The sequence below is a fragment of the Vidua macroura genome, chromosome 5 (genome assembly GCF_024509145.1).
Source record: "Vidua macroura isolate BioBank_ID:100142 chromosome 5, ASM2450914v1, whole genome shotgun sequence".
Taxonomy (NCBI): Eukaryota; Metazoa; Chordata; class Aves; order Passeriformes; family Viduidae; genus Vidua; species Vidua macroura.
The window spans coordinates 49,363,096-49,388,937 of record NC_071575.1 but is presented as its reverse complement, the minus strand read 5'-3'; the positions used below and the strand labels follow the sequence as shown (position 1 = coordinate 49,388,937).

General features: G+C 38.4%; 1 protein-coding gene across 2 annotated transcripts in view; it reads right to left on the bottom strand.

Annotated features, from left to right (window-relative positions):
* The window catches only part of MET (MET proto-oncogene, receptor tyrosine kinase), a 69,339-nt gene that overhangs the window by 28,375 nt on the left and 15,122 nt on the right, over positions 1–25,842 (bottom strand). For both annotated transcript variants that reach the window (XM_053977273.1, XM_053977274.1), the window contains exons 3-9: positions 15,482–15,616; positions 13,911–14,084; positions 8,476–8,636; positions 7,191–7,293; positions 6,844–6,980; positions 4,210–4,383; positions 3,211–3,310 (exon numbers count right to left, since the gene is read on the bottom strand). In XM_053977273.1, coding sequence (XP_053833248.1) covers positions 3,211–3,310; positions 4,210–4,383; positions 6,844–6,980; positions 7,191–7,293; positions 8,476–8,636; positions 13,911–14,084; positions 15,482–15,616 — 984 coding nt within the window. The remainder of the gene's footprint in view (positions 1–3,210; positions 3,311–4,209; positions 4,384–6,843; positions 6,981–7,190; positions 7,294–8,475; positions 8,637–13,910; positions 14,085–15,481; positions 15,617–25,842) is intronic.

Sequence of the window (25,842 nt, the reverse complement as noted above, 5' to 3'; positions counted from 1 at the left end):
TTCTACAGGGGGCTGGCATATTATGCCCAAAATTTTCAGTCTCAGTGTAACTGCACTTTTTATAGGAAGTTCTTCCAGAAAAACTTTTGTATCAGCTGTACCACTCATCTCTTACCACTGGGATGGAAAGAGGCAGAGAAAAGCAGATGCCCCAGGGCATGTCTGCTGACCCTGCTCCCCGAGAGTTTGGGATGCAGAGCATCCCCAACAGCTCCTGCTGTTTACAGAAATGACCCTCCACCCACATTGTGACTCCATCAGGACTCCAGGCCACAATTAAACCTGAGGACGGAGAGCTGACAGGAAAAGGTGAGACCCATTTTAAATTGGGCACCGCCACTTTTAGGCAAATCGAAAAGGGTCTGAGAGGTGGGGGAAAGAATGAGTAGAGCTCTAGGAAACAACATTTATCAGGAGAATTTGGAGTGGTTTGGTTGTTTTAACTGGAAAAGAGAAAGGCTGAATCATAATTTAGTGTGAATATATAAAATTAGCAGGAGAGACTGATAATCTGTTGCTTGTATCCACAGAGGGTTAAACAAGAAGACAAGTAATTAGCCACAGGATTTGGGTTAATTATTAGAAAGAAGTCTTTCCAAACCACTAGGTAAGCAGGTAGAGCAGCTCTCTCTAAAGCTTGTTTAAGCAAGATTGTGAAATTTCTTTCACAAGGAGCTTTAATAACAGCCTAAACAAGTATCTGTTAGGCAGTGGTCTGGGTACATTTGCTCCTGGCACAGGGAAGTGGGCCATGCTTCACTGTTGTGGTCCCTCCCAGCTGTACTTTCCTTTGATGCTCTGGGACGTGTTTCAGTGCTGACTTTGGTTTTCCCAAGAGCAAGAGTTTCTGACTGCTGACAAAAGCAGCTTCTTGGAGAAGGCTAGTGAGAGAAAACTGAAAAGAAAAAGGGATTAAATAACAATTTAAAAAAAATTATTCATTTAGCTATCCTCTCCCAAACTAAGGAAGCAAAAAGATATATAACCTCAGCTATAGCACTTCTTGAGCACTTCTTTGGTCTGTTCAGGAAAACAACCTGTCTTCTCCTTTATAAATGGGATAGTTGTTCTAGATCTCTGCTGAAAATAGTTTATCATTGTTCATTTTAATAATGACTAGATGAAATGTTGGGGGTTTTTGGTATATCTCCCATGCAGAGCGCCCAGAACTTCCAGTGCAGGATGGGTAAGACTACAGCCATAGGCATCCACCACCAGAAATTTCCTCAGTTACACAGTACAATCTTGTTTTGCCACTTATGAATCTTCCCTTTCTACCTGAGAATTAATACTCTTCCTTTAGAAATATGCTAGAGGTAGAGAATAGTGGCAGAATAAATGTCTGCCACAGAGGCAGAGAAGGCAACTGAGTGCCAGAAGCCTTTAATTTCAATAGAGCAAAAATATATTGCTTGGGCAATGTCAAAGTATAAAACACTCTGGATTATAATCCATTTGAGGTTTTATTCCACCTTTTGTGCAGGGAGAATGAACTTGTGTACAGCTGCTCATACACTGGCGCAATTTTTTAGAGATCAGCAGTGGCAGGAGATTTATTTGTTGGCAAATGTCTAACACACTGCACAGTATGAAAAGAAAAAGAATAAAGGAGATAATTCTGACTAAGACCATGTCTTTTTTCAACAGCAGGTTAGAGGCAGGATGAAAGCAAAACACTGCTCAAAGGCAAGCTTGCTCCCCAATATTTGGGAGAAAGAGTAAATTCTATGGTGTTTATTGCCTGGAGCTGCCAGTCACTTTTGACAGTGGATTTTCTTTAAAACTCCAGATCCTTCAAATCTGTTCAGATTCTAAGAAGTCCTAAATATTTGACGAGGTATGCAGTATCAGGGCCGGAAGAGAAGCAATATTGCATATTCCCATAGGGGAATGGAAAAAGCAAACAAATGATCTTTACACAAAGCAAAATCTCAAGACTTGATTTCAGCAACGATCATTTCCTTCAAAATCCTTTGTGCTTAGAAATAATTATGCTCACATTACTAAAAATCTAATAAATTTTGAGTTTGGTACATTTCACTGAAAGATTTTATTTTCTGACTGATGGGTAAAGTGATTTTTTGATAACACTTAACACTGTATTTCATTGGAAAGGAACTGATCTTTAGATTAAAATCTGAACCCATTGAATTACAAGCCACGACTACATGCTGCGGAAATTCAGGTCCTGACACTCATAATATTATACAAATTAGGATCATGAAGAATATGATGACCTTGAAGCTATGAAAGACTGCAAATTTGCAGACATACCATTTAAAATGCTCTGAGCAAACCTAAGTCTAATAGTTAGAATTCAATTCAGGAAACAGTGTATGATGATCATTAGAAATAAGCTGAGAATATGAACAGTAAGTAGCTTGTCATAAAGAGTGTAGGTCAACTGAGCTTCAGTTAGACTAAACAAACCTTACAGGATAAGAAAATGTTGGAGGTACAACACAAATATGTAGACAAAAGCTTACAGAAAGCAGTTTCAGTAAAATTAGATAACAAATGCCATCTTTGCCCTATAAAAATTGAAGCAGATCACATGGTCATATCTGTGTTTATATTTGGACACTGTGTAGTGTCAACTCAGGAACAGAAAAAAAAAAAAAAAAAGAAGACTTACATCTCTGACTGACATCTGCTGTTTCATCAGAGGTACCCAAAGGCAAGAGCCCAAACCCATCTTAAAACTTAGTTGCTGAATTAACAAAGTTAGGACAGATTTCCCCAGCAGAGATTTTGGCAATCACAAATTCTTAAAAATAACACCTACTTTTGATTTTATATATTTACTCTTCCCCTTCCTTTGATATACATCCACAGTCACCACTTGAGTATCGCAGTAGTGCCTGAACCTGTCATGTAATCTGACATATCTATATTGCACTGCTGTGTGTTTAGTCACTGAATTTGTATTGTTAAATAGAAATATATAAATCTTCTTATCAGATACTGTACTAGCCTTATTTCTTTGGAAAAGGTTTATTGGAAAAACAGTTGTTTTATCCTAACCTTAATTTCAAATTTGTTTTGAATTTTTCCTGCACAGTGAAAACAGTCTTTGCAGAAAACACCAAAATATCAGTAGAAGCCCCAAAGTTTCAAGGCAAAAGTTGAAGTATTTTGGCTGATAATTCACAACAATTCACCACACCAAGATGAAAAGATAATATACTGTCTTCTTTGAGACTGACTCACCACAGAGAAGTTCATTCCTAGTTTAGGTACAGTAATCACCATCTGAGGAAAGCACACTGAGTTCAAGTTGATTCCCTGAGCTGTGATTGTACTTCCACCACTAGGAAAATTTACCAAAAGAAGGAAAAAAAAAAGGAAGGAAAAGAAAAAGAGAAGATAAGTAGGATAAATAACTGCTGTGATAATGTAATGTTAATTACAAATTGTATTTTAGAGTAAATGATAACATAAAACCAGAATTATGGATATATATTGGATAAATGCAAATACATAGCTTTGAGCAATGAGACAATTTTTCTGGGAAACAGATTTTACATTTACTATAAAAACTAATCAAAAAAAGAAAAGAAAAATAATTTTTAAAACTGTGATAAGCCAGGGTATAAAACAAATGTGTAAATTTTAAATGAGATCGCTTTTTTTTGTACTTTGTATTTGCTAACTAACTTATTTCACCTATTGTGTTCAATGGTTCTGAAAAAGGTGTCTGTTCTACTGCTGACATTTTTTTGGCAAAGGCAGATGGCTTGGATTAGAGCTACTGAGACCATAAATATGTCACTTGAAAATACACACATACTACCATACATATATATTCATTATGTTTATATAGCACTGGATTTAGACTATTTTAAAATCCATTTGCTCTACTGAGTCCGCTGACTTGTCACATTAGAGGATTTTCCTCAGCAATCAGTGTAATGTCCAGACACAGCACAAGAGACACACTTAGCTGTGCAGTGGCTATCTCGGCAGGACATCACAGGTAGGCTCAGCAGCAGCTGGGAGTGAAATCACAAAGAGAAAAGAGGCACCCTTCCCCCTTCTCCTTCACCTCTGAAAGGAAATGATTTGCCCTCTGCAACTGCACCATAATAGAAACAATTGGCATGGAAGATAGAGATAAAAATGCAATTTCTTTTGATAGATTGCTAAGCAGTATAGCTGTTATTTGTTCATTTGTTGCTTTTCTTATTTCTATAAGAAAATTTTACTCACCTAAGAAAAGATTTGGCTGGATGAATTTTTAAAACAACTGGGTCTTCTCTGTATGTGAAATGGCTGCTTGTGTCTCGAATAGCTTCATCGATTTCCATTCTCACACGATATTCCTGGGGAATCTGCTGTGCTGGAGTGTAGCACTCCACAGTGCTCGCCGATATGCTGGGAGGACTGAAAACAGATTGCTTGTCACCATTATAAAACATGTACTTGACTTAAACACTGTCCTTTACTGAGCCCCAACATTGCCTAAAGATCTGTTTGTAAAAAAATGTCATTGATTTTCCTGCTGGATAATCAAATTGCAACAAGTACACATGACATAAGGTAGAAATTGCAACAGCATGGCTTAAGCTCAAGATTAATCTTAATTCAGTTGACTTGCACCTTGCCTGATGGAAGGTGTTGCCTCTGTACTGGTGACAACCCCATGAGCCCCTGAACCCTGCAAAGGCAGCTTCCAGCCTGGAAAACAAGAGCACACTCCAGGTTTAAGGAGAATGACTTGATCTGCTATAACCAAAAGATAATGCCTCTTTCAAATCCACAGGACTTACTCTGTATTAAAAACCTCAAGTACAAGTGCTCGTGTGGGTTGTACCAGATGCCAAGGGGCAGGCAGAGGGAAAGGAGAAAGAAGAAGGAGAAAATCCAAGAAGAGCTGGCTGAATTCAGCACATTAGCAGAGTCTCTGGGATATTCACCTTTCCCTTGCTATCATGCTTGGCCATGGAAGTCTTCTTCCTTCTACACTGAGCTCAGTGGGTGAGTGGGCACAGGAGGATCCTGAAGTTTGAAGCACATGAAATAGGGCCAGAGGGAGCAGGGCACAAAAGAGACAAGGATGGCAACTGACTGGAGAAGCAAATGTAACTCTTCCAGCTGGTTTCAGTGATTTGGGCCCAAGCACAACCATGGGCCATCCAAGTGAGGTTGTTCTCATAGAATGTAAGAGATAGTCTCCAAATTAGACAAAAGGGGCATTTGCTACAACTTCTGAAGCTTTCCAGGAAGGTGGGGTTCACCATAAAGCATAGTGATTCATTCATCTGTATCTGGAAGCTTTTAAACATCTCTTAAAGGAAAAAAAAAAAACAAACCTTGCTCTAGCTGCCCTCAGAAATGGGGAAAGCTGCCTGTTTAGCTAAAGAAACACCTGCCTTGAGAAACTGGTTAAGACCTGCATAGAAGTCTCCATACAACTTGGCTAGTGAGAAAGAGGCGTGCTGGAGATGCTTATTGGGTAAGTCTCAGCTATTGTTCAATACCTAGAGGTCCACCTGACCAACATCTGTATCTGAGCTGGCTGTCGTCCCACCCCCATAGTAGATGTCTCAAATGAATAATTCCCAAAATGTTTATATATTTCTCCATTAGTTGACCAGTTGAGACGAAACACCAAGAAATGCAACCCTAACTATCAAGGAACAGAAATTATGAAAATCTTTTTAGTGATCAGAGTTGAATATCTTAAATCCTTTTTCTTGATTTAGTCAGACTTGGCTGATTTGATCAAGAGCATACAATAAATCATTTAGCAGTAAAGAATAAATTTCATCCCTCCTGACACTGAGTCGTTCGTTAACTAATAGGCTACTGTTTCCCCACGGTCTCCACAAGTGTGAAGTTTTACCACTGTGACTTCCCATAATCATTTATGATGCTCAAATTTCAGAGGAATTGCTGGATGTCCTGTTTCTGTAACACAGTGGGCCAGATTCTGCCTTGTCCGCAAAGGTGACAATTCTGGAATTGCCCTGCTGTTCCTAAGCACAGAACCAAGTAGGATTTGTGCCATGGTAGAATGGCTACCAAATTCAGAACTCATCTGCCATAGCAGAGAATCTGTGCTTGGTATTTAACATTTATATACAGCTGTTATATAGTTATTATTTAGCATAGTTATAGTTATTATATCTAATAATAACTATAACTATATAATAATATATAGTTATTATATATAATGCTATACAGGCATTTCCACACAGAACACATCAAAGATTTGTGACTGAGCTCCTACTGGATCCAGTACAGAGTCACAAGAAATTCTGGCTTAAACCTCCAAAACAGTTTTCGAAATACCAGGAAAATATGATGCTGCCAAACTGATGCTGCCTCCGTTCTGTAGGCTGTTCTCTGATACCAGTGCAGAAACAGTGCTCCTCTGCATGGGATAGACATGGTTAGGTTTCCCTAGTCAGGTTTCCACCCAACCAGGCAGGAGGAAATGGTAACTTGTGCCCACTGGCTGTTCACTGGCAGCTGCTGCATGAACAGCAGCTCTTGCTAATACAAGAGAGAGGGCTGACTGTGTGGGAATCAGGGTGACAAAAATGATGGGAAATAAGCAGTTTCTTGTCCATTAGAAGCTGATTTGACACTTCTCTATGCAACCTTTTAATAAGGTTAATGAAGACATTACAGAATAAACAAGACTTCCAGAGGACTGTAGTCCCTTCTAGAAATCTTTCAAGTATCCTAAACTCAGAGTACTTACTGCTTTTTGTAAAAATTCTCCAATAAGTGACACAAGGAGAGGGAAGAAAATGTTTGAGTTTCGTTTTTTAACTCTAAGGCTTTTGATCAAAACATTTCAGTATTAAAGGCATTGTGTTTTAGTTAGTACATTACCTTTTCAAAGTGCATGGCTGCTCCCCAACAAAAATCCTCATGGATTTCCCACTGTCTAGGTATTTTCCAGCTACAGTCAGCAATGTTCCTCCAGATTTGGGGCCATAGGTGGGAGATATATTTGTTATTACAGGATTCTAAGGGAAGGTAATAATAAAACCAGCGGATTATAAAATTATTTTCAAAACGTAAAGAGGAGGACTTAAAATTTTTGTTAACATTTCCATGAAGTAACAATAAAGCCAACATGAATACAGAATTTACCATGCTGGACTGGACTCATGAGGAGTCCCTAACAGTTAATATTGAAGCTAATTTTGACTATAAAAGTTTAATCTAGTGCTTACCACGTATGAAAATGTATTGAATAGTGTTTTGCCATGTCCAACAGAGACACTACTGGATATATTAAATCTTGGACTTTTTGCAGCAGGAACTGTGCATTCCAGCCTTTAGAAAAAAAGGAAAAATGGGATTACATTTTTTTCTGATTGATTTTTTCATATTAAAATAGAACCACTTCAAACTCATAATAACGGGGAATCCATACTAAACAGATCATCAATCTATGCACAACACGGACATTTCAGAAATAATAGCTAAAAGAACTGTAGCCCTCTTCCTTAATAATAAATACAAATGCTGTGGACTTTATAATACTTGGCCACAGAAAATAATTTTAGTATATCATATACATTTCAGAAAAAAGAAGCATGACAGAAAAAACAAATACCTCAATTCAATGGCTAATGGGTTTTTAAAAAAAATTCCTTTAATATCAAATTTTGGCAGACAATAGCATTAGAAAAAATAAATAATATACACAAGTTTGTTGTAAAAAAATTAAATATTACCAAAAATTAAACTTGAGCTTCTGCAGCACCATGTGTCAATGTATTATATTACATTCACATGGTCTCATACATAATCTAGTCTTCTTTAATCATCTTGTTTCCATTGAGACTCTTCAGAACAGCAGTTAGGAGAGTGCTCAACACTTCTGGAACACTTGCTGGAGTATCTGCACTGCTATGTATGTGAACAGCAAAGCTGTGCCACGATTTGTGAATTGCTTTGGTAGTAGAGAGAGGATATTCACTGAACTTGTATTTCTGCAAGATAACAGTCACAGTAACCTGTGTCTTAAACTTAACCATTATGCCTGTGTCTCCGATACTTATTTCTGAGGAGGAGGAGGAGAGGTGCAGTTGAGGGTCATAAGCTTCTGGATGACTAAATACACCCTCTCACACTTCTCTCCAGCAGCTTTACAGATCAGGAAGACAGAGGTGACATGACTTAGCCTAGCAGGATCCTGGCCAAAGGAACTGCCCCCTTTTCAAACCTTTGAATAGATTCATTCTTGCCAGCTTCCACAGATGTTGAACAGCATTTCACAGACAGATTAGAAAAACTACTGCAGGAGCTATTGGCATAAACTAGATTTATTTCATCTCCATTTTGAGCATTGTTTTTCTTGGTTAGTTGATTAAATCATTGGATTTTTTCAAATTTGAAATTTCAGAATCAGAGATGAATGATACTTATAGGCTGAATGTTTGTATTTGCAAAAAAATCCATACACAAAAAGAACATTTGTATAAATGGAAATTAATATTTTAGGTTTCTTACCTATTTTTGTTGCTAGATTTTGCTTCTAGAGGACAAATTTGTCCTCCAATATGGACTACAGTATTTTTTAATTCAAATCTATTATTTTTGCTGAATCCAAAGTCCCATCCACACAGTGTCAATTTTGTCCCGCCTTCTATGGGAGCGCTGCTTGGGAGAATCTGTTAAAAAAATATTGTGTTAGTTGAATCAGGTTTTCTTGAACTTCACTTGGAGCTAAAGAATGGGCAAAGGAATAATTTTAGAAAAGCACTTCTTTTGGTAGACTATGTTCTAGCATTCATCTTAATTGTTCTTCACCTTTCATTTGTCACATTTTGAGCTTTCTATGACAGTAGCAATAAATAACAAAACCTATACTAGAAAGCTTTGAAAGATAGTGTTTAGGGGCACCGAACAAGCTGTGCATTGTAATAGTCTTTTAAATCCTGCAGTTCTGGTCTTTCACATCTTATTTCTGGTGTGTTAAACATACAATATACTTATTTTGTTAGAAGCTGAATGCTGAACACAAAAGAGCCCCCAAATGACCGTTTTTTGCCAGCTTGATGAAAGTTGGGTTCAGAGTGAAGTATCTTCAAAGACACCATAATCCAATATCGCGTTGACTGTAATAAAGTTAACATGACTTCTGCTATTCTTTCCTTAAACATTTTACATTTGGTCACCTCTAATTCCAAGTTAAAAATAAACTGCCCCTCAGAAACACAGAGACAATCTACAAAGGAAATACTTTTTTTTTTTTTTTTTTTTTGTGTGTGTGTGTGTATTGTAAATTGCCCTGTAAAATATAACAATGGTGGGAAAAATGCAGGAACACTATAGAAATCTTACAAAACTCAGTAAAAGTACCAGTTAGTACTGTCAGTTAAAAAAAACCCAAAACCCACCAAAAAGAAAAGATATTAGTTCAGGAATTATGAGGACTTTCAACAATACTGCACAATTTTGCAAACATACCAGTACCACTAGACAAACAAAAAAGAATGAAAGGAATGAGAGAGTGAATTTATACTTGTGATTGTAGTGCCTAAGTATCTTAAACTTAATGCTTTAGTGATAATAATTTTGTCCCTAAAATGCAATACAGCTGTGTCCTTCAAAGGACCCGGCTTAATTTTCAAGCTGAAAGGAAAGTGTTTGAGTGATACTTGGCTATTATTTCATCTGGAAATCCAGTAAGACAGCACATTTCTTTTCAACTCTCTTGTAGCTATACTTCAAGACTCTCACAAATGAACTATTGTAGATAGAAAGGCAGTTGAAGAATACTTCAAAAGAATTATACCATATATTATATATGGGGACATTTACTGCCCTCATTAGAAACCAGACAAAGGGTCTGACTTAAAATGCACCGAAGCCAGGAGGAACCTTTTCTGTTTTAAAGAGCTTTGAATGCTGATTCAATGAGAAAAGAGGGAACCTATGCAGGAACAGCACTTTTGTACAAATCGTAAAAAAGGAGTGATACTGACACGGCCCCCTGACACACAACTGCAGCTATAAGCTTGGAGCCATTCTGTGCCCACAAAATCTGTGCTATTCCCAAGTTTAACTTTTCTTTGTTTCTTTGGAGTTTTCTTCTTCAAAATCTGGATTTGACTTCAGATTCTAGTTTTCCACTCTGGTCAATATCTCAGCACATTATCTATTTTTGAAATAACAAAACCCTAGCAGAAAATGAAATTGCTCTGTGGGAGTACAGGATGTCCTAATGTTTTGTACAATACATTGACATGTGGCATTTGAAGAGTTTGAAATATAATCCACAAGTTAGCAAAATAAGGGCTTCACAAAGCCGTACGGAATAAAAACTGAAGGTACCAAACACGTTTTTAGTAATCATACATGGCAAAAGAGACTTGTCATGGCAACCCATGTGCCTTAATTGAGGGGTAGCAAGTATTTAGTACATTCTGTCAACACATTTAGGAGGCAACACCTCTAAGTAGATAGCAAAAAAGAAATAAAGAAAATCTTAAAGTTTTGTTTTTAACTTCTGCCAAATTCCCCCGTTTTTATTCAAGATTTATTTTTGTTCCATTTGTTCTGTATGATGAAATGTCTGAAAATCAAATGCGGTTTTCCAGACCTTTTCTTGGGAGTGTTGACAAGAATGGACAGTGAACCTCCTGGTCTTTGAACTGAGGTATATGTAGGTCTCTTCTGTGTACTTACATTGCTCTGGTAGTAACAGAAAACAATCAAACCAGTTATAAATGCTATGAAATGCAAGATTAAAAAAAATATTATGTTACCTCCACTGATAACATGGAGCAAGTCCACTGCAAAGCCTGTCATTCTGCTGCTCTCTGAACTTTTGGATAAGGGATAAAGTTAACTTTTTGTTTTTGGAAAACTTTAAAGCATTGTGTTTTCTTTTTATTTATGTTGATAGCTAATATCCACTTATATACTTAATACATTTTTGGAAGAAAATACCTATTTATTTAAGTTTCACTGGCTCATTCATTTTAATTCAAAGACAAGAACATGTACAACCACATGTGAAATTTCCAGCAAAGCCTCCAACCTAAACAGACAGCAGAAGGCCTGATGTTCTTGATACGTCTGATACAAAAGCCAGCTAAAATGACTCACTTTAAAAACAACAACAAACCATGTCAGATTTTTAACCACAACAAAGAATTAGAAGGGAGACCAATTTATTTCTTTTTTTACACCCTTCACCTTTTAGCGTGACCTGAACACCATGCGCAGATGCCTGCAATTTGTTCCAGCACCAAGTGATCTCCGAGGGGACTCCCTCCTGGCTTCTCTCTAGAACTGCTCATCCAGGCTGATGAAACTCCTCATTGTTGGCAGTGGATGGGAGCAGACTGGGAGCTGGGCTGTGGAAGGGATGTGTCCCAGTGTCTGCCCTACTATGCTGTCTATGTCTGGGCAGACTGTACCTCTCCAACCCACAGCTCCAAGGGAAAGTGCTTAAAGCAGACAAAGGATCTGCAGGACTCCATAGGAAAACACTGGGCTTCTTCTCTGCCATCCCCCCTGAGAGGAAAAAAAAATTTTTTTCCCATTGTACACCAGTCTGTGTAATAACCTGGGAAAACGTCATTGAACACTTAGTTAGCTAACATCCACCGGACCAGACCCTCAGGGAGCAATCTGTTTCCCTCAGGTTAAAGTGATCATATGACATATCTCAAGCAATCTGTCCCTCTGAAAGCTGCAAAATATTAGGAGAGGTTTGGACTGAATTTCAGATACTATGAAAAGCAGGTCATCCTCCGTTTGTTAGGAACAAAACTAGCTTGTTTCTTACATTTTATGCATGTGAGTTTGAAGACAGATCAGAAGATGATGAATAATCTGTTTTATATTTTTTTTCAGTAATCATGTTAAATGTCATGGTCCAGTAGAGCATGAAATTTGTCTTAACAGCTAGCAATCCAATGGATTTAAGTACCCGGCTGCATTTTTTTTCCTTACAAACCTTCTGGAAGCAACTTCTGCCAACATCGGCATGTAGTAATTCGAGATTCACTTTAAGATCCATCAGTGTCACAGATCCATATTCATTACAGGGGCAGACTGGACTTGTGCTGAGCAGGCTGGGCTGAGCCACATGGGGAAGGGGAGCACCTACCCAGCCCCATGTCCAAGGTGTGCTCCCCTCCCAGCACTTCACAGGGACTGTGGCTGTGGGGGACACGGCTCTTGGTCTAAGTGCCTGTGCATGGGCTCCATGCTCTTGGTTCTTAAAACTGGTGAGTGAACACATTCAAAACTGAAATTAAAGAGGACTACATGAGTTCAGATCCTTTGAAAAACAGAAACTAAGCAGTTCAGAGCCTGAGAAATATTTTTTGAACTATGGAAATATACAGCCACTGCTGGAAAGTTTGCAAATTAAAAAACATTAATGGTGCTTGAGCTCTAGAAAAGATGAAAAAAACTGTGCGGGATAGGTACCTTGGGCCTGCAGAGGTACAGAAAAATATGTAAGAGTTAATTCTCACTGCATACCCTTGAATTGGTGATTCAGTCTCATACAGACTAAGGCTGGAAAGGATTATTTCACCATCTAATATAACCATTTTGAAATAAATGTGTTTTTGTATAAAGGAGAAGTAAACTGTTCACATTCTGCATTAGCAAGTTTTGTGCATTTCCTCTGCCCTTAGTAAATGGACATATAAGGCAGGCAAACTGCCCCTCCCCCTTCCATCTTCCATCCATTTTGGGTTTCATTCCTATAACTCTTCGTTGTTTTTTCACTGAATTTTGCCTGTGATAATCATACATTTTGTGTCTGAAAGGTGAACATGGAAAAAAACAACGCTGTAAACATGTGTTTCTATACTTCTTTCTAGATTAATAGCAGTTTTGTCTAAAACATTGAAACTTGAAAATATTGTTGTACATGAAATCATATGCCTGGATGAAAGAAATACATTATTTATTTAAAACCCACTTTTTTCTCCCTTTCTAAGAGTTTGGCATATCAAACTTTCATGTCTGTTTATAAGTTGTATTCTAATAAAGGAAAATGTATTTTTAACTACACAATGTAGTTTAAATGCACTAACACAAGTGATTGTGTTAGTAAATGCTACAAGAAAGTTTTATGGTTTTCCTTCCCTTTGATTTCTAGTCTATCAACTGCCCGACAAACCTCTGCCTTAACAGTCATGTCACACTTCACACCGGAAGATCTGGTCCCACGTACAGTATAAATCCCGCATTAACCATAGCTGAATTAAAACTGGACTGTGCCAGTGCAGCTCTCTGCTCATCCGTGCCTTCTTGTTCTCACACCCCCTTGATGAGCTCTGACTGGCTGGCAGCAGCCTCTGGCTGCCCCTGTCCTGGGGGTGCAGCTACAGGCTTGCTCCTCATTGGTGCCAAGTGGACCTACAGGAACAAGGAGCCAGGGAAGGATATTAAGGAAAAACAACTTCTCCAGGAGCTTGGGTAGAGGAAAGAAGGGATTTTTCTCACAAAGAAACACCAGGCTTTCCTCCAGCATTGGAGCCAGCATGGGGATGGATGAAGAATGGGAGCCAGAGACCTCCTGTGCTGGATCAGGCTGTGGTGGCTCTGGACAGAAGTGCTTTCCTCCACTTTTGTCTCTGAGAGAAGCCTAAGACGAGGGATGCTCCTTTCTGTGACTGGCTTTCCTCTCAGACCCCTGCCAGGCTGGCTCAGACCCATCAGAAGTGCTTTGTAGAGCCAAGGATCTCCCAAGGCTGGTAAGGATGATCAGACAAACCTGTCCATCCATGAGCATCTCAGCCCACACTACTCAGGGAGACCATGTGCATTCAGTCAGAGGATTCATGGACATTAAGGCTGAGGGGAAGTTGAGGAAAGCTGACAATTTATCATGATTACATGAATACAAAATGTTTACAGAGTGCAGACTGTTCCTCCCTAAAGAGATAAATGTGAGAAATCCACCACTTTACCTCATAAACCCTAGGCAAGCAGGTGTCCTGGGTCCAGGTGCTGCTGGGGCACTCAGAAGACCTGAGGCACTGCTGGCTGCACCAGCCACACTGCATGAAGGCTGGTGCCAGCAGGCACTGGCTGCAGGACCTGAAGTGATGGCAGCCTGGCCCCTTCAGAGGGATCTTTGTTATCTGTCAATGGAGAGACATGATGCATACATCCTTTTAATACATGCACTAAGTGGCAAGGAGAATCTCTATTTATGCATAGCATGCTGGTGCTACTCAGATTTCAGATGTGCAAGCCACAGATCGACTTCTCTTTAGTTCAGTAATTATAGGATCTTATAAGTAATTTAACTGACATGATTTTAAATTCGCTTGGGAGAAACCCTAAAGGCATCTTAATGTTATATACAGTTACTACCAGCATCTGGTGTTTACAGCAAGATAGCATTTTTTGCTGATGGAGAAAGAAAACAGCAGTGTGCTCCTCCCAGTTCTGTATCTCAGTGTGTCTTGGTTTATACAGTGTATCTCAGTATGCCTTAGTTTATACATTTGTAAAAATAGGCATGATGGCTATTTCAGCTTTGGTGAAGCTGTATTAACATCTGTGGCACACTTACAGCATGTGACTGCCCATGTACTTGTTTATTAACACCTATCATCAAAAACCCCATACTTTACCTAAAATACAAGTTAAAATTTATATTACTTAAAATATCAGGATAGTTATGAAATAGTCACTCCAAACATGTAAGAATTATTTTTGGTCAAAATATTAAAATCAATATATAATTACATTACTGTATAAGTGCCTCATATTCCTTTATACTTCAGGACCTTCCTTAAATTTATTTTGTACATATGCTGAAGATCACTCTTATAAATAACTCATACATTTCTAGTAAATGATTTATAACAATCTTTATGGCTGATGTATTTCTGTAAGTCCTTATAGAACTCAAGGGGTCAAATTATTGCTTACGATTATGGTTTAGGATTATCCATAATATTATCTGCTGATGTTTTAAACCTATTCTTCAATGCATATCTACTTATGACAACAGCATATTTATGATTGCTCCTCATCTTTTATTAACTCTTTGTAGACTACATGCTGAAATAATTTTCAAGCCTTACTGACTTACAGTTTTAAAGACATGAGTGTAACTCTTGCACACACAACCGTCCTTAAAAAGTTACAATGCTATGACACAAACCAAGAATAGCCAGGAAACTGAGCACCATTCTTTTCTTAAGTCATTGTGTGTTTTGTCTTTGCAAGCACTTGAATTAGGGACAGATTTTCAGCCTTAAAATTTGCATTTCCTGGCTTTTGCTGGTTTATATCACCAGCTCTTACATTATTTAAACATTTCTCAATATTAGTCTGCCAGTTTGTTTAGCAGGGGAAAATAATGTATCTTGGAGGAAACTTGCATCCCCAGTGTTCTGAGGGAATGGCAGGGCCATGAAGATGCAGTGCAGAAAGCAGCAGTGTGAACAGCTGCTCTTACTGATAGCTGCTGCTCTGAAGGCAGGTTTACACAGGGCACAGGAGGATTAGATTATGAACCACTCACCTTTTTCCCAGTCACTACCAGGGTATAGCCATCATCTGCTAATGAATTCTTGACAACAACCTGGGGAGAGATGGGGTGGGAGTCTAGCTGAAAGCTGACATGTGGAGTTGTGGATTCTGAACGGGAAACCACTATCTAAGAAAGAAAGAAATTTTGAAAATCAGCAGGCAGTATGTAACCCAAATGCATGCTGCTCAGCTATCTCATGTTCTCTGCTTGCATTAATTACTTTGCATTACATTGCATAATATTTTGCATAATGTTCCATCATAATCTGATTTAAATGCTATAAAATCTACTTTATTTAATACAGCAAAATCATGGGTGTTGGAGGATCCTCAAAATACACCATATTTATTAAAATATGCAGGAGTCACTGCATGTTTCCTAGCCCTTCAATTTCAGGTATTTATATGTCACCATAAAAAATGAAGATAGGTCATTTTAGACAGTCCTATACATTTAAGAATGAAGAATTTTATTTACAATATCTATTTAAAAGAATCTTAAAACTCCAGGTCTTCAAAAGTCAAAAACATTTCCTTCTATTTTCACTTTGGTCCTTCAGTTTGAAAAGCAAACTTTACCCTGTGTCAACAGCCTCTGGTCTTGCTGCACGTGGGGCAGTTAGATTGCAAAGCTATGTCAGGCACTGCAGGTCACCGCTGTGGGCACTCCTCAGAGCCACAAGTACCCAGAGCTCAACACCCAGAGCAGCCCAGATGGCTGTTGCTCTGACAAGCTCCTGGCAAGGTTTGGCTGGGCACCCTGAGCTCTGGCTCCTGTTGATTTCTGTGTGAGCCGGATTGAGCATTCAAAGCACTTCTTAAATTACAGGGAACGGTGGAGGCTCCTTTTAGGAGATGCTCCAAAACAGGAGCCTAATTTAGTCATCCTGAAGCCCCTTTGCTAAAACCTTCCCCCTCTCTCTCTCTCTCAATTTAAGGAGATCTTAGGGAGATTAGTCACACTAGTATGAAATTCCCTCACTACTCATCTCTCTGCATCTTGAGTTACCTAAATTCTTCTGAGAATCTGGGCCCATTCCTGCAAACACACGCCTAACTTTACTACTGTAACTTTGTTGACTTTAACGGGATGAGTCATGGCTGTTAAGCAGAGGCATAAAGCATCTGCAGATCGGGCTGGTTATTTGATAGCAAGATTTTATAGGCTTGGGCCTGTTGGGCCCGCAATCCAGAAGGATGTGCGCCCAAATGTGATAGCATCAGGCAACAAAGGCAGAGGATTGCTTACATGAGAGAAGCTCATGTTCATGTTTCAAAAGCTGTATCATGTGTAGTTTACTTAAGGAATTTAGATAATCAACATTTGCTGAGAAGTTAGGATTCAATGAGGTTCATTATTTAAAAAGATTGAAGCCATTCTGGAAATAACTTGTATGTCAAACGTTTCATTTTTTACTATAATGAAGCTTTTCTTCTGACTCCGAAGGCAGAATCAGAACAGCTAGGACATTGACTTACACAATTTCACTGGCTTTTCACACTGCCAAGGGCTTTCAACAAGATGGCTGACTCCAAAACTAGACTTAGAGATGCTGTAATTATAGCTGCTGTTTTGATGTAATTCAAGACTTAAATAAAATATATGAGCAGTTAATTCATGCTGATAACTGCTTCACATCCCAGAGGTATTTATAGTTTGGGGTTGCAAGAGGCTTTTTTTTCTTTAAAAATGAAACTGGCTTTGTTACGGGCTTTGCTATGGATTTATTTCACAGCACAGAAAGTACAGATTTTAGAAATCAATAAAGTATGATCGTTTCTGGTGACACAGAAGTATGGTCTCTGACTCAGTGTAATAGGGCATGAGCTCTGTTTTTCTATTCAGGACAATGAAAAATAGAATGGACTGGAAAGCTGCATGAAAAAGCTTGATTAATGTTGGCATTATGGGGAGAGGTAGCACCACAGCTGCAAATACCTTTTTAGTTGATCATTAGCCGTGTCTCATCTCGAATACCCACTGCTATAAAATGCTAAGAATTCTTTTCCATCATTAATCCAGGCTTCCTCTTATTGCCAAGCATTCTTTCTGATTGAGCCACAGTGTTAACTCTTTAAACACATCTGCATTCCAACCACAGAGCAATACATGAAAATTTGGATTCATCTCTACAATCTTGGAAAAATTACTCGGTACTTTAAACACTGACTGACCTTTATTTTACTGAGGTTGATAGTCAAATCACCTGCTCAAAGCCCAAGTGACTAGACTTTGACCTCATGACATACAGGGAGCTCGGATTACACTTCCTAGCTCATGGAATAGAAGTTTAGATTTTGCTTAGAACTAATCTACCAGCCTACAGTGCTGCTATAACAGACACTAGATGTAAAAATGTTCTTTTTGGTCCATACAACTGTGTGATTTTTGCACACATCAGCCCAGTCCTTGAAATTCTATCTTACCCTTATCCAACATAATCCTGAAAAAAAAAGCAATTTGAAGAAAGCTTCTACAGCAGGAGGAAGAGGCTACTTAGGACTCCAATGTCGTTCTCATAAAGCTCTGATTTTTATAGCTTGGAACTGAGCTGGTATGTGTGCAGCATAAATTTCATCTGTCATGGACACACCAACACACAGGGACCACTACCATGAAAATGGTTCGGTACTGCAGGAGAATTTCCCTCTGCAAAGACTATAAAATCCTGGGGGTTTTGAGGGTCTTTTTGTTTGTGGGGGGAGAGTGGGTATTGGATTTTTTTTGTTTTATTTTAATTTCAGTAATTAATTTATTAACCATGCATTTCTCCAGAGTATAAGAGAAATGAAAGCTTATTTCCATGCCTCCACTCAAGCAATTAGGAGTGAGGAAGGTCTAGCACCGATAATTAACCAAAGGAGAACAAATAGACATTTGTAGTAAATGGTCAGGGAGTCAGTAAGAAGTCACCAGATGTATTCCACAAGCTGTCTGTGCTGGGGTCCATACTGTTCAATACATCCATAAATGAGTTAGAAAAGTGGTTGAGCAGTCCAGTTATAAAGTTTTGTGATGATCCGAAGGTATTCAAGGTGGTTAGGATAAGGACAGACTATGAAGGACAGCAAAAGAAAAGGATTTTACAAGACGCATGTCAAGGCAATAAAATGGCAGCTGAACTACAACAAAGAAAATTAATTTAAAGCAGTATATGTTAGATAGTTATCTAACTGTTTAGCAGCAGCCAAAACCAACCTAATAAAAACTTAGAAATTATTAGAAAAGGATTAGAGAACAAAACAGAAAACACCCTGATATCATAGAAATTCATGGTTTGCCTGAAACTTAAAATCTCTGTGCAGTTCTACTTGCCTTCTGGCAAAAAAGAGCATGTTAAAAAAGGGAAAATCTCAGAGAAAAGTAAAAGAGACGATCAAAAGGCTGTAATGAACATGTAATGGTACATGTGGAATCTATATGAAAATGAAATAGAAAATCATGAGTGGGTAGAGACCAACCATATACTCTCTTCTACAACTTCCCAAAAGGGGGCTGTAGCTAGCTTGGGGTTGGTCTCTTCTCCCAAATAACAAGTTATAGGAAAAAAAGAAATGGCCTCAAGTTGCACCAGGGGAGGTTTAGATTATATTTTACAGAACATTTCTTCACTAAAAGGGCTGTCAAGCAGTGGAACAGGCTGCCCAGAGAAGTGGTTGAGTCTCTGGTGACTCAAAAAGACATGTAGAAGTGACACTTAAGGGCATTATTTAGTTGTGGATTCGGCAGTGTTAGGTTAATAGTTGGACTCAATGATACTAGAGGTGTTTCCAGTCCTACATGATTCTATTATTCCATGATTTAATTATAATAAAAATTCTAAACACCACCAAAAGACAAAAACAAGACTTGGGTTCAAGGGAAACAAAAGAATATGACATCCTAGCAATATCTGATGACCCATGGTACTCCCTGCCAAAGGATGAGAATGCAAGAGAAATGCATATTCAAAGGGAAACTCCACAGGTACATGAAAAGAGCTAAACAGACAAAAATCAATAGCTCAGGAAATTCCCAGAAAAGAAAATAGTTGGAGACTTGAAGCAAAAGGTAGCGATGTGTGTCTGGGTCACTAGGCATTCACTGGTCAATACCACTGGAGACAGAGCACTGAACTAGATGGACCCTTCATTTAAATGTGTGGCTGTTCTGATATCTTTTGAGAATCATGTTCAATAGCAGTAACTACGACAAACACAATATTTATTTCTCTCCATTTAGAAGAAAACAATTTTCTTCCAGCATAGCTCAGACTACTTCCATGAAATACTTCTATGAAGATAACAGCCAACAGTTAATTAATTAATGAATATATTGATGTATTCTTTATACTGGAAGTCAGTGATCACTTAGGTCCATGAACATTAAAATTATTAATTTAAATATTATTTCATTGCCATCAGCTAGTATTAATGTTAAACATGAAGACTTGAGTCTAGGTTTGTCTGTAATATGGCAAATTAAGACTGTAATAACTTGAGTTAAAAATCAGCATGCAACAGCTTATTTTAAAAATCATTCTGATGCTCAGTTCTGCTAGTCAGCAGGATTGAATTACAAATGTTACTGTCTACATGTTGAAATATCTTTGCAAAAATGAGAGGCCTTCTAAAAGGAATCCAGTCTAAGTATCATATTGTTATTTTTTCCCTAGATGTCTGGCAGGTGTATGCCATTATCCAGCAGAGATAGGCTCAGGGTTAACTATATTGTGCAGTGCCTCAAATGCCCTGGGATATGCAGCCTAGCCTTGCAAAGGGCACATATGTAGCTCTCTAAATGCTGTATATCATTCTAATCCATGAAGAATATAATGGATCTCTTCTGAAGAGTGTAAGCTTTTCTACTCAAACTGAATATTAAAACATATGTGCTCTCAAACCAGTTATTCAGCACCAGGTGTTAATTTTAATTTGGCTACATGGATTTTGCATTATGCAGTGTTTGATACCTTTTTTTCCCCTGGGAGAATCAAGATACATTCTTTACCACAGAAAAACTTGCTATCATAAATGCCAAAAGCTGAGCTACCAATATGAAAATGCTACTTTATCAAGAGTTTGCCACAGTTTTCTCTTGGCTTAAAGATGGAAGGATTGCAGCTACTCACATTCCTACAAATGCTTGTGTGCACAGTTTGAATTTAGCAGCCTTAAACAGGTCAGACTGCCAGTATTGAAAAGCCAGATGAATTGCTGGGCCACTGAGATAGGACAACAGTGGGCACTGAGGACAGCCTTTGCAATGACTCCATGGGCATCCCATCACTCTTTCCTTCTCCAGGCTCTGTAGGGTTTAAAGTCCATGCTCATATATTTCTTGACCTTCTTGCACTTGCTTCAACTGCAATATGGCTTGCCACTTGCACAGGTGGGTTTTATCACAATGGCATTTGCCTAGAGGGACAGGAACTGGATCAAGAGGAATTTGATAAATTCAAAGGTGCATGTGGCTTCTAGTACACTACAGTATAAACTGGATTTGGCTGAGCATAGTGAAAGATGCAAAGCTCTGAATTTCATTGCTCTGTGTCAACTCATTTTGCTGACAGGCACCATGGCTCTGAGTCTTGATTCCTGGAGTGGTGAGGTCTTGCTGCTTTGCTGTTTGCAAGAGGCGAGCAATGTTGAAGACTTGGCTCTCTTGCTGAATTCTGGGACAAATTTTCCCAATCCTTGAATGCAGTTACAAATAAAAAGCAGATGTGATGGTTTTTTTCACTGATTTCTGTAGCACACATTATGTTCCCTGGCATGTAGTCTATGAAAACAGCTACAACACATGCTAAGTTCTCTCTTTTTGGGGAAATGAGATGTGTTAAAGTTTGGTTGTGGTGTTTGTTTTTAATCATAAGTATTCCTGGGAAATGAGTGTGTTTATCAAGTGTTCTGTCTACTTGGATGTGAAAGACAACAAATTTGTGCTTAGTGTGTGAGAATTTCCCAAACCACTGATTTTTGAGTGCCCCATTCCTATACCTCATCAGACAGAATCAAAGGCAACAAAAGAAATGATAAGGCAGCAGGTAAAGGAAAACCCAAAAAGCTCTTTATCATTCAAAGCAGAATAAAATTATGAAAGTCATTGTCACAGCATACCACAGAAGAGAAAACAAAAATAAATTTAAAAAACAGCAATAAAATTGAAGAGAAAGGAGTCCATAAATGACTATTAAGTGACAATACGGGTGCAATTTCCAGCTCAGAGTATCTCTGGGTCACTAAGTGCCAGAATCTGGAGGGCACTGAGAAAGGTATGACTGTGTGCTTTTACTTGCCTCATACCTCTCCCTTATGCATCTTAGCCCCTGCCAGAATTCTGCTCCTTGAACCTTCATTACAACCGCATACAACCTTTCGTAGCAAAAAGTCTGGTTAAAAATACTGGGATATAATGGTTCTAGAATAAGGCTTACATTAATCTGTACTGTTGCATGTCTAACAAGTGCAGAGAACCTCCTGGGAGGATGAGTGGCCTGTTGCCTGGTGTGCAGTACTTCAGCAGGGCCTATCTGTACCATCACACTTTGGTTTTTGTGCCCAAAGCCATTTTCTGTCCAGAATCTGTTCAGACATGACAGCGCATTACCATGGTTTGCTAATGCTTGGCTTTTCAGCTAGAGCTGGCTCACGTTCAGCCAGATGGGACAGGACTGCAGCCAGCAGGTGGCTGATGGCACCTCAAAGAGTCTATATATGCCCATGGGAAGACCCTTTCCTCATCTCCAGAAGCAACAGGATGGATGGATGTCCCACTGAACCATGAAGATGAGAGGGCCCGTGGTGGGGTCCCTCATTTGGCACTACTACTGCCCCACTGTGCACTGAGTTTCCCTGGAAAACTCATCAGAAGGATGAGGTGGCCCTGCAGCCAAAATTGCATCTATTGAGAGTGGTTGCCCATTGTAGCTGCAAAACATACAACAAAAACTTCTCTAGTCCCCTCTTCCTCAAGAAGGTCACCAACAAGCAGTTGTGGTGCTTTTGCTGGGGTGCTATGTTGCTGAGGCCAGCGTCAAGTGTGGGGGCACGTGCACTATTCTGCTTCCAAACATACTCTCAGGCTGAAATCCAGCCTCTGCTATGTCAAGGGCATCGATCTCTTGTTCATGTTATGGCCAGACCAAATGTGAGCTTTTAAGAATAAATCTTGGTAGACGTTCCCACTTCCCAGAGCTACCACAAAGATTTCCCCTTCCTGAAGAACTCATTTCATCATCACTCTAAAAACACTCTCTGAAATAATGCCAGTTTTAGGTAGGAAAAACCCAAAACGCCTTAAAAGCAAAAAAAGATATTTTATCTCAATATATCATGGAGTGGTTTTTTTTTTCACAAAATTATAGTTTTTCACAAACTATAATTTCCCAAAATACTGGCTGGTAATATAAGTGTCTTTTTCCAGTTGTGAAGAGAGTTGTGAATACTCTGTATTCTCAGAGTAGCTTGGTTTGAGCAGAATAAGACTGTTTTACACCAGCTGAAAATCTGATTCCCTCAACTATAGCAGTGTGACTGGGTGCTGTTTTCTAATCAAATAACCACTGTGAAATACCTGATTCACTTTGCACCCAACAGCTGTAGTTACAGTCTGTGTTCCCAGTCACAGTCTGAAAACAAGCACAATAAGAAAGGCTGCAACAGCTGCAACTTCTCAGCAGAGAAAAAAAAAAAGAGAAGGGAAAAAAAAAAAAGTTTGTTGTCAGGCTCCAGCTTAGGAAGGAAGTAAAACCATTTTTCTTTTCTGTCTCATGCATGTCAGCTGTCTTAGAAAAATTATTACTGGTCTGTTTTGTAACAGAAACTCCACAATACTTAGTAAACTACAAACTCCAATCTATTCATGGTCAAATACAGATTTGACATTTCTGAGGCAGCCAAAACATGCTCAGTATGTGAATGGGCTGCAGTACTTTTCAGGAGAGATCTGGAATTCGCCTCGTGGCCCTAATTATCCTCCTTAGAAGAACACATGCATCTTCTGAATTTGGACCATCCAGATTGATTTTATTTTAGTTCCAGATTTTGGCTGAAAAAAAATAAACATTTAGTGAAAGAGGCTATATTTACTTTCCAGTATTAGTGCTTTCCAAAGCTGTTCAAGTGAATAATTCTATTCTATCAAACTAAAAGCAGACAACAACAGGTAAGTATTCCTTGGTTGGATAAAACATACCTGCTTTTGCATTCTGATTATTACTGGTTCTTTAGAAAGCTTTTTTTAAGTAAGTAAAATGTGGGCTATGTTCTGACTTGGCTTATTAGCAATTCTGATGGGTAATGCTGTAAGCTTTGGGGGAATCACTTGTAAAGTTAGGAACTACTGATTGTGATAAATCCGTAAATACATCAAAACCCCAGAATCTGGTAGCCATCACCTACAGAAGGAAAAACATACATCTTAATTCTGTTGAATTTTGCAGCAATGCTGTGCTATAGCCATGAGATAAAGAGATAAAAATAGATGGAGATAGAGTTGGAGACAAGAGGAATGCAGAAAGGTAGAAAGTGATGAGTAGAAGAAAAACAAAAGGAGATGGAAAGATGACAGGAAAGAGGAAAGAAAAAAAAGACAGACACAAGTGGTTGGCTGCTGATCAAGTATAAGCAAGTATAATGGGCATATATGAGAAACATTTTCAAATAAATTTCTCTCAGGTTCAATAGCTTGCTGCTGCACCTATTGGCTTCCACAGCGCAGGCTCGGAGCTTCAACTCAGTTTAAATGCAAGATCACTAAATTTTCAAAAGTACCCCCCTGCTCCCCCCACAAAGTGTTTCATAACAACTAAAAGAAACCCTAAATTAATATAGAAAAAATGTGATTCAAATGTGCATTACTTTCACCAAATTGATGCATACCTGGACACTTCAGGGTGCTGTTGTCAAAGACAGAGCTACTGTATTACTACTGCTTTTAATCTCATGGATGGCTGCTAGTACCGAAATTTATATCAGAAACCAAATTGTCTAAATACATTAAGGTTTGGTATTTCAAAGAAGATACAAGATGAACTGGGTGCTCTTGAAGGGCTGAACTGATTTTCTAAATATAAAAAGCTATACGTATTTTTTTCTTTTGCTTTTAAATATACTTGGCATGATAGTATGTTCTCAAAATATTAACACATTACAACCAGTTTTAAAACAGGTTCCCTGATAGGTAGAATTTTGTAACTAATTTTCTCTGAAAGCATGCCTGTGTCTGAAGTCAGCTTTAATAGCTACAAGTTACAAGGAGATTGCACAGGAAAATTCAGTATTTGGTTGTACAAAGACCTAAAAAAATCAGTGCAAATGACTGTGCAAAAGTGAGATGCATAAGTGAAGAGCTGAGGATTCTTTGTGATATATTCCAACAGATTTGTGAATGAAACAAAAAAGAACATTACATTTCTTTGCTAAAAATATGTGTAAGTCTTTGGGGATATCTTTTTGATGAATTAAGCCATTGTTAGATTATCCTGATTTTTTTACCCATTTTACTTCAGTAATGGTCATATAATAGCTTAATTTTTAATGATCTAAATCTCATTGCTGTTAATAGCTATATTTCCATAGAAACACTACAAATCTACTTTAGTTGGGCATTTCCTAATGAACATGCTTGAAAGAACTCCTAGATCACTATTAGAGAACAAAAAAAAGTAAGAGGACATTAAAATCTGAAAAAAATCAGTGTCTTCTGTATCCTACAGATCTGGTATCCCTTCCAAAATCATTTAAAGACAAAACAAATAAAATTAACCTTTTATTTGGAGGTAGTATCATTAAAGGTAGTCAGTATGCTTATTCTCCTGCTAGCTGCACCCAACCCTCAAAGAAAGAGCTCTGATTTAGTACAATATGAGCCCAATGCTGACTTCCCCCTGTAGCTGAAGCCAGTCTGATTCAATGATGAGAATATTTCTGCTAATGGCCATGTGCAGTTTACACAATAGCCTTTTCTTTTGATCTGTAACTGAACCTGGAATGGGAAATGTATTCTGGAAATATTTAATTGTTCCTTGAGTTGGGCAAACATCTGAATGAAGTGTGTGCTGCAGTATTTGAATGAATAATTTAAAGAACATTATAAATAAAAATAATGCTCCCTTGTGCTTTCTACCAAACCTTCCTAAAAGCTTTGTGACAGCCCAGAAGTAATGCTGGGAGTAAGAGAGTAGTTGTTATTAATTGTATTTTGTAGATAAGGAAATTAGTTCAGAAAGGTTAAACAAATTGCTCATTTCGCTGTGTGAATCACTATCTGCTTCCAAGAACAGAGTGCAGTTTGGGCCCATGCTCAGTGTGTAGCTCTTAGCATTTGCCTTTTGTGCACAGAAGACGAACTGCAGCTTAAATTTACAAAGG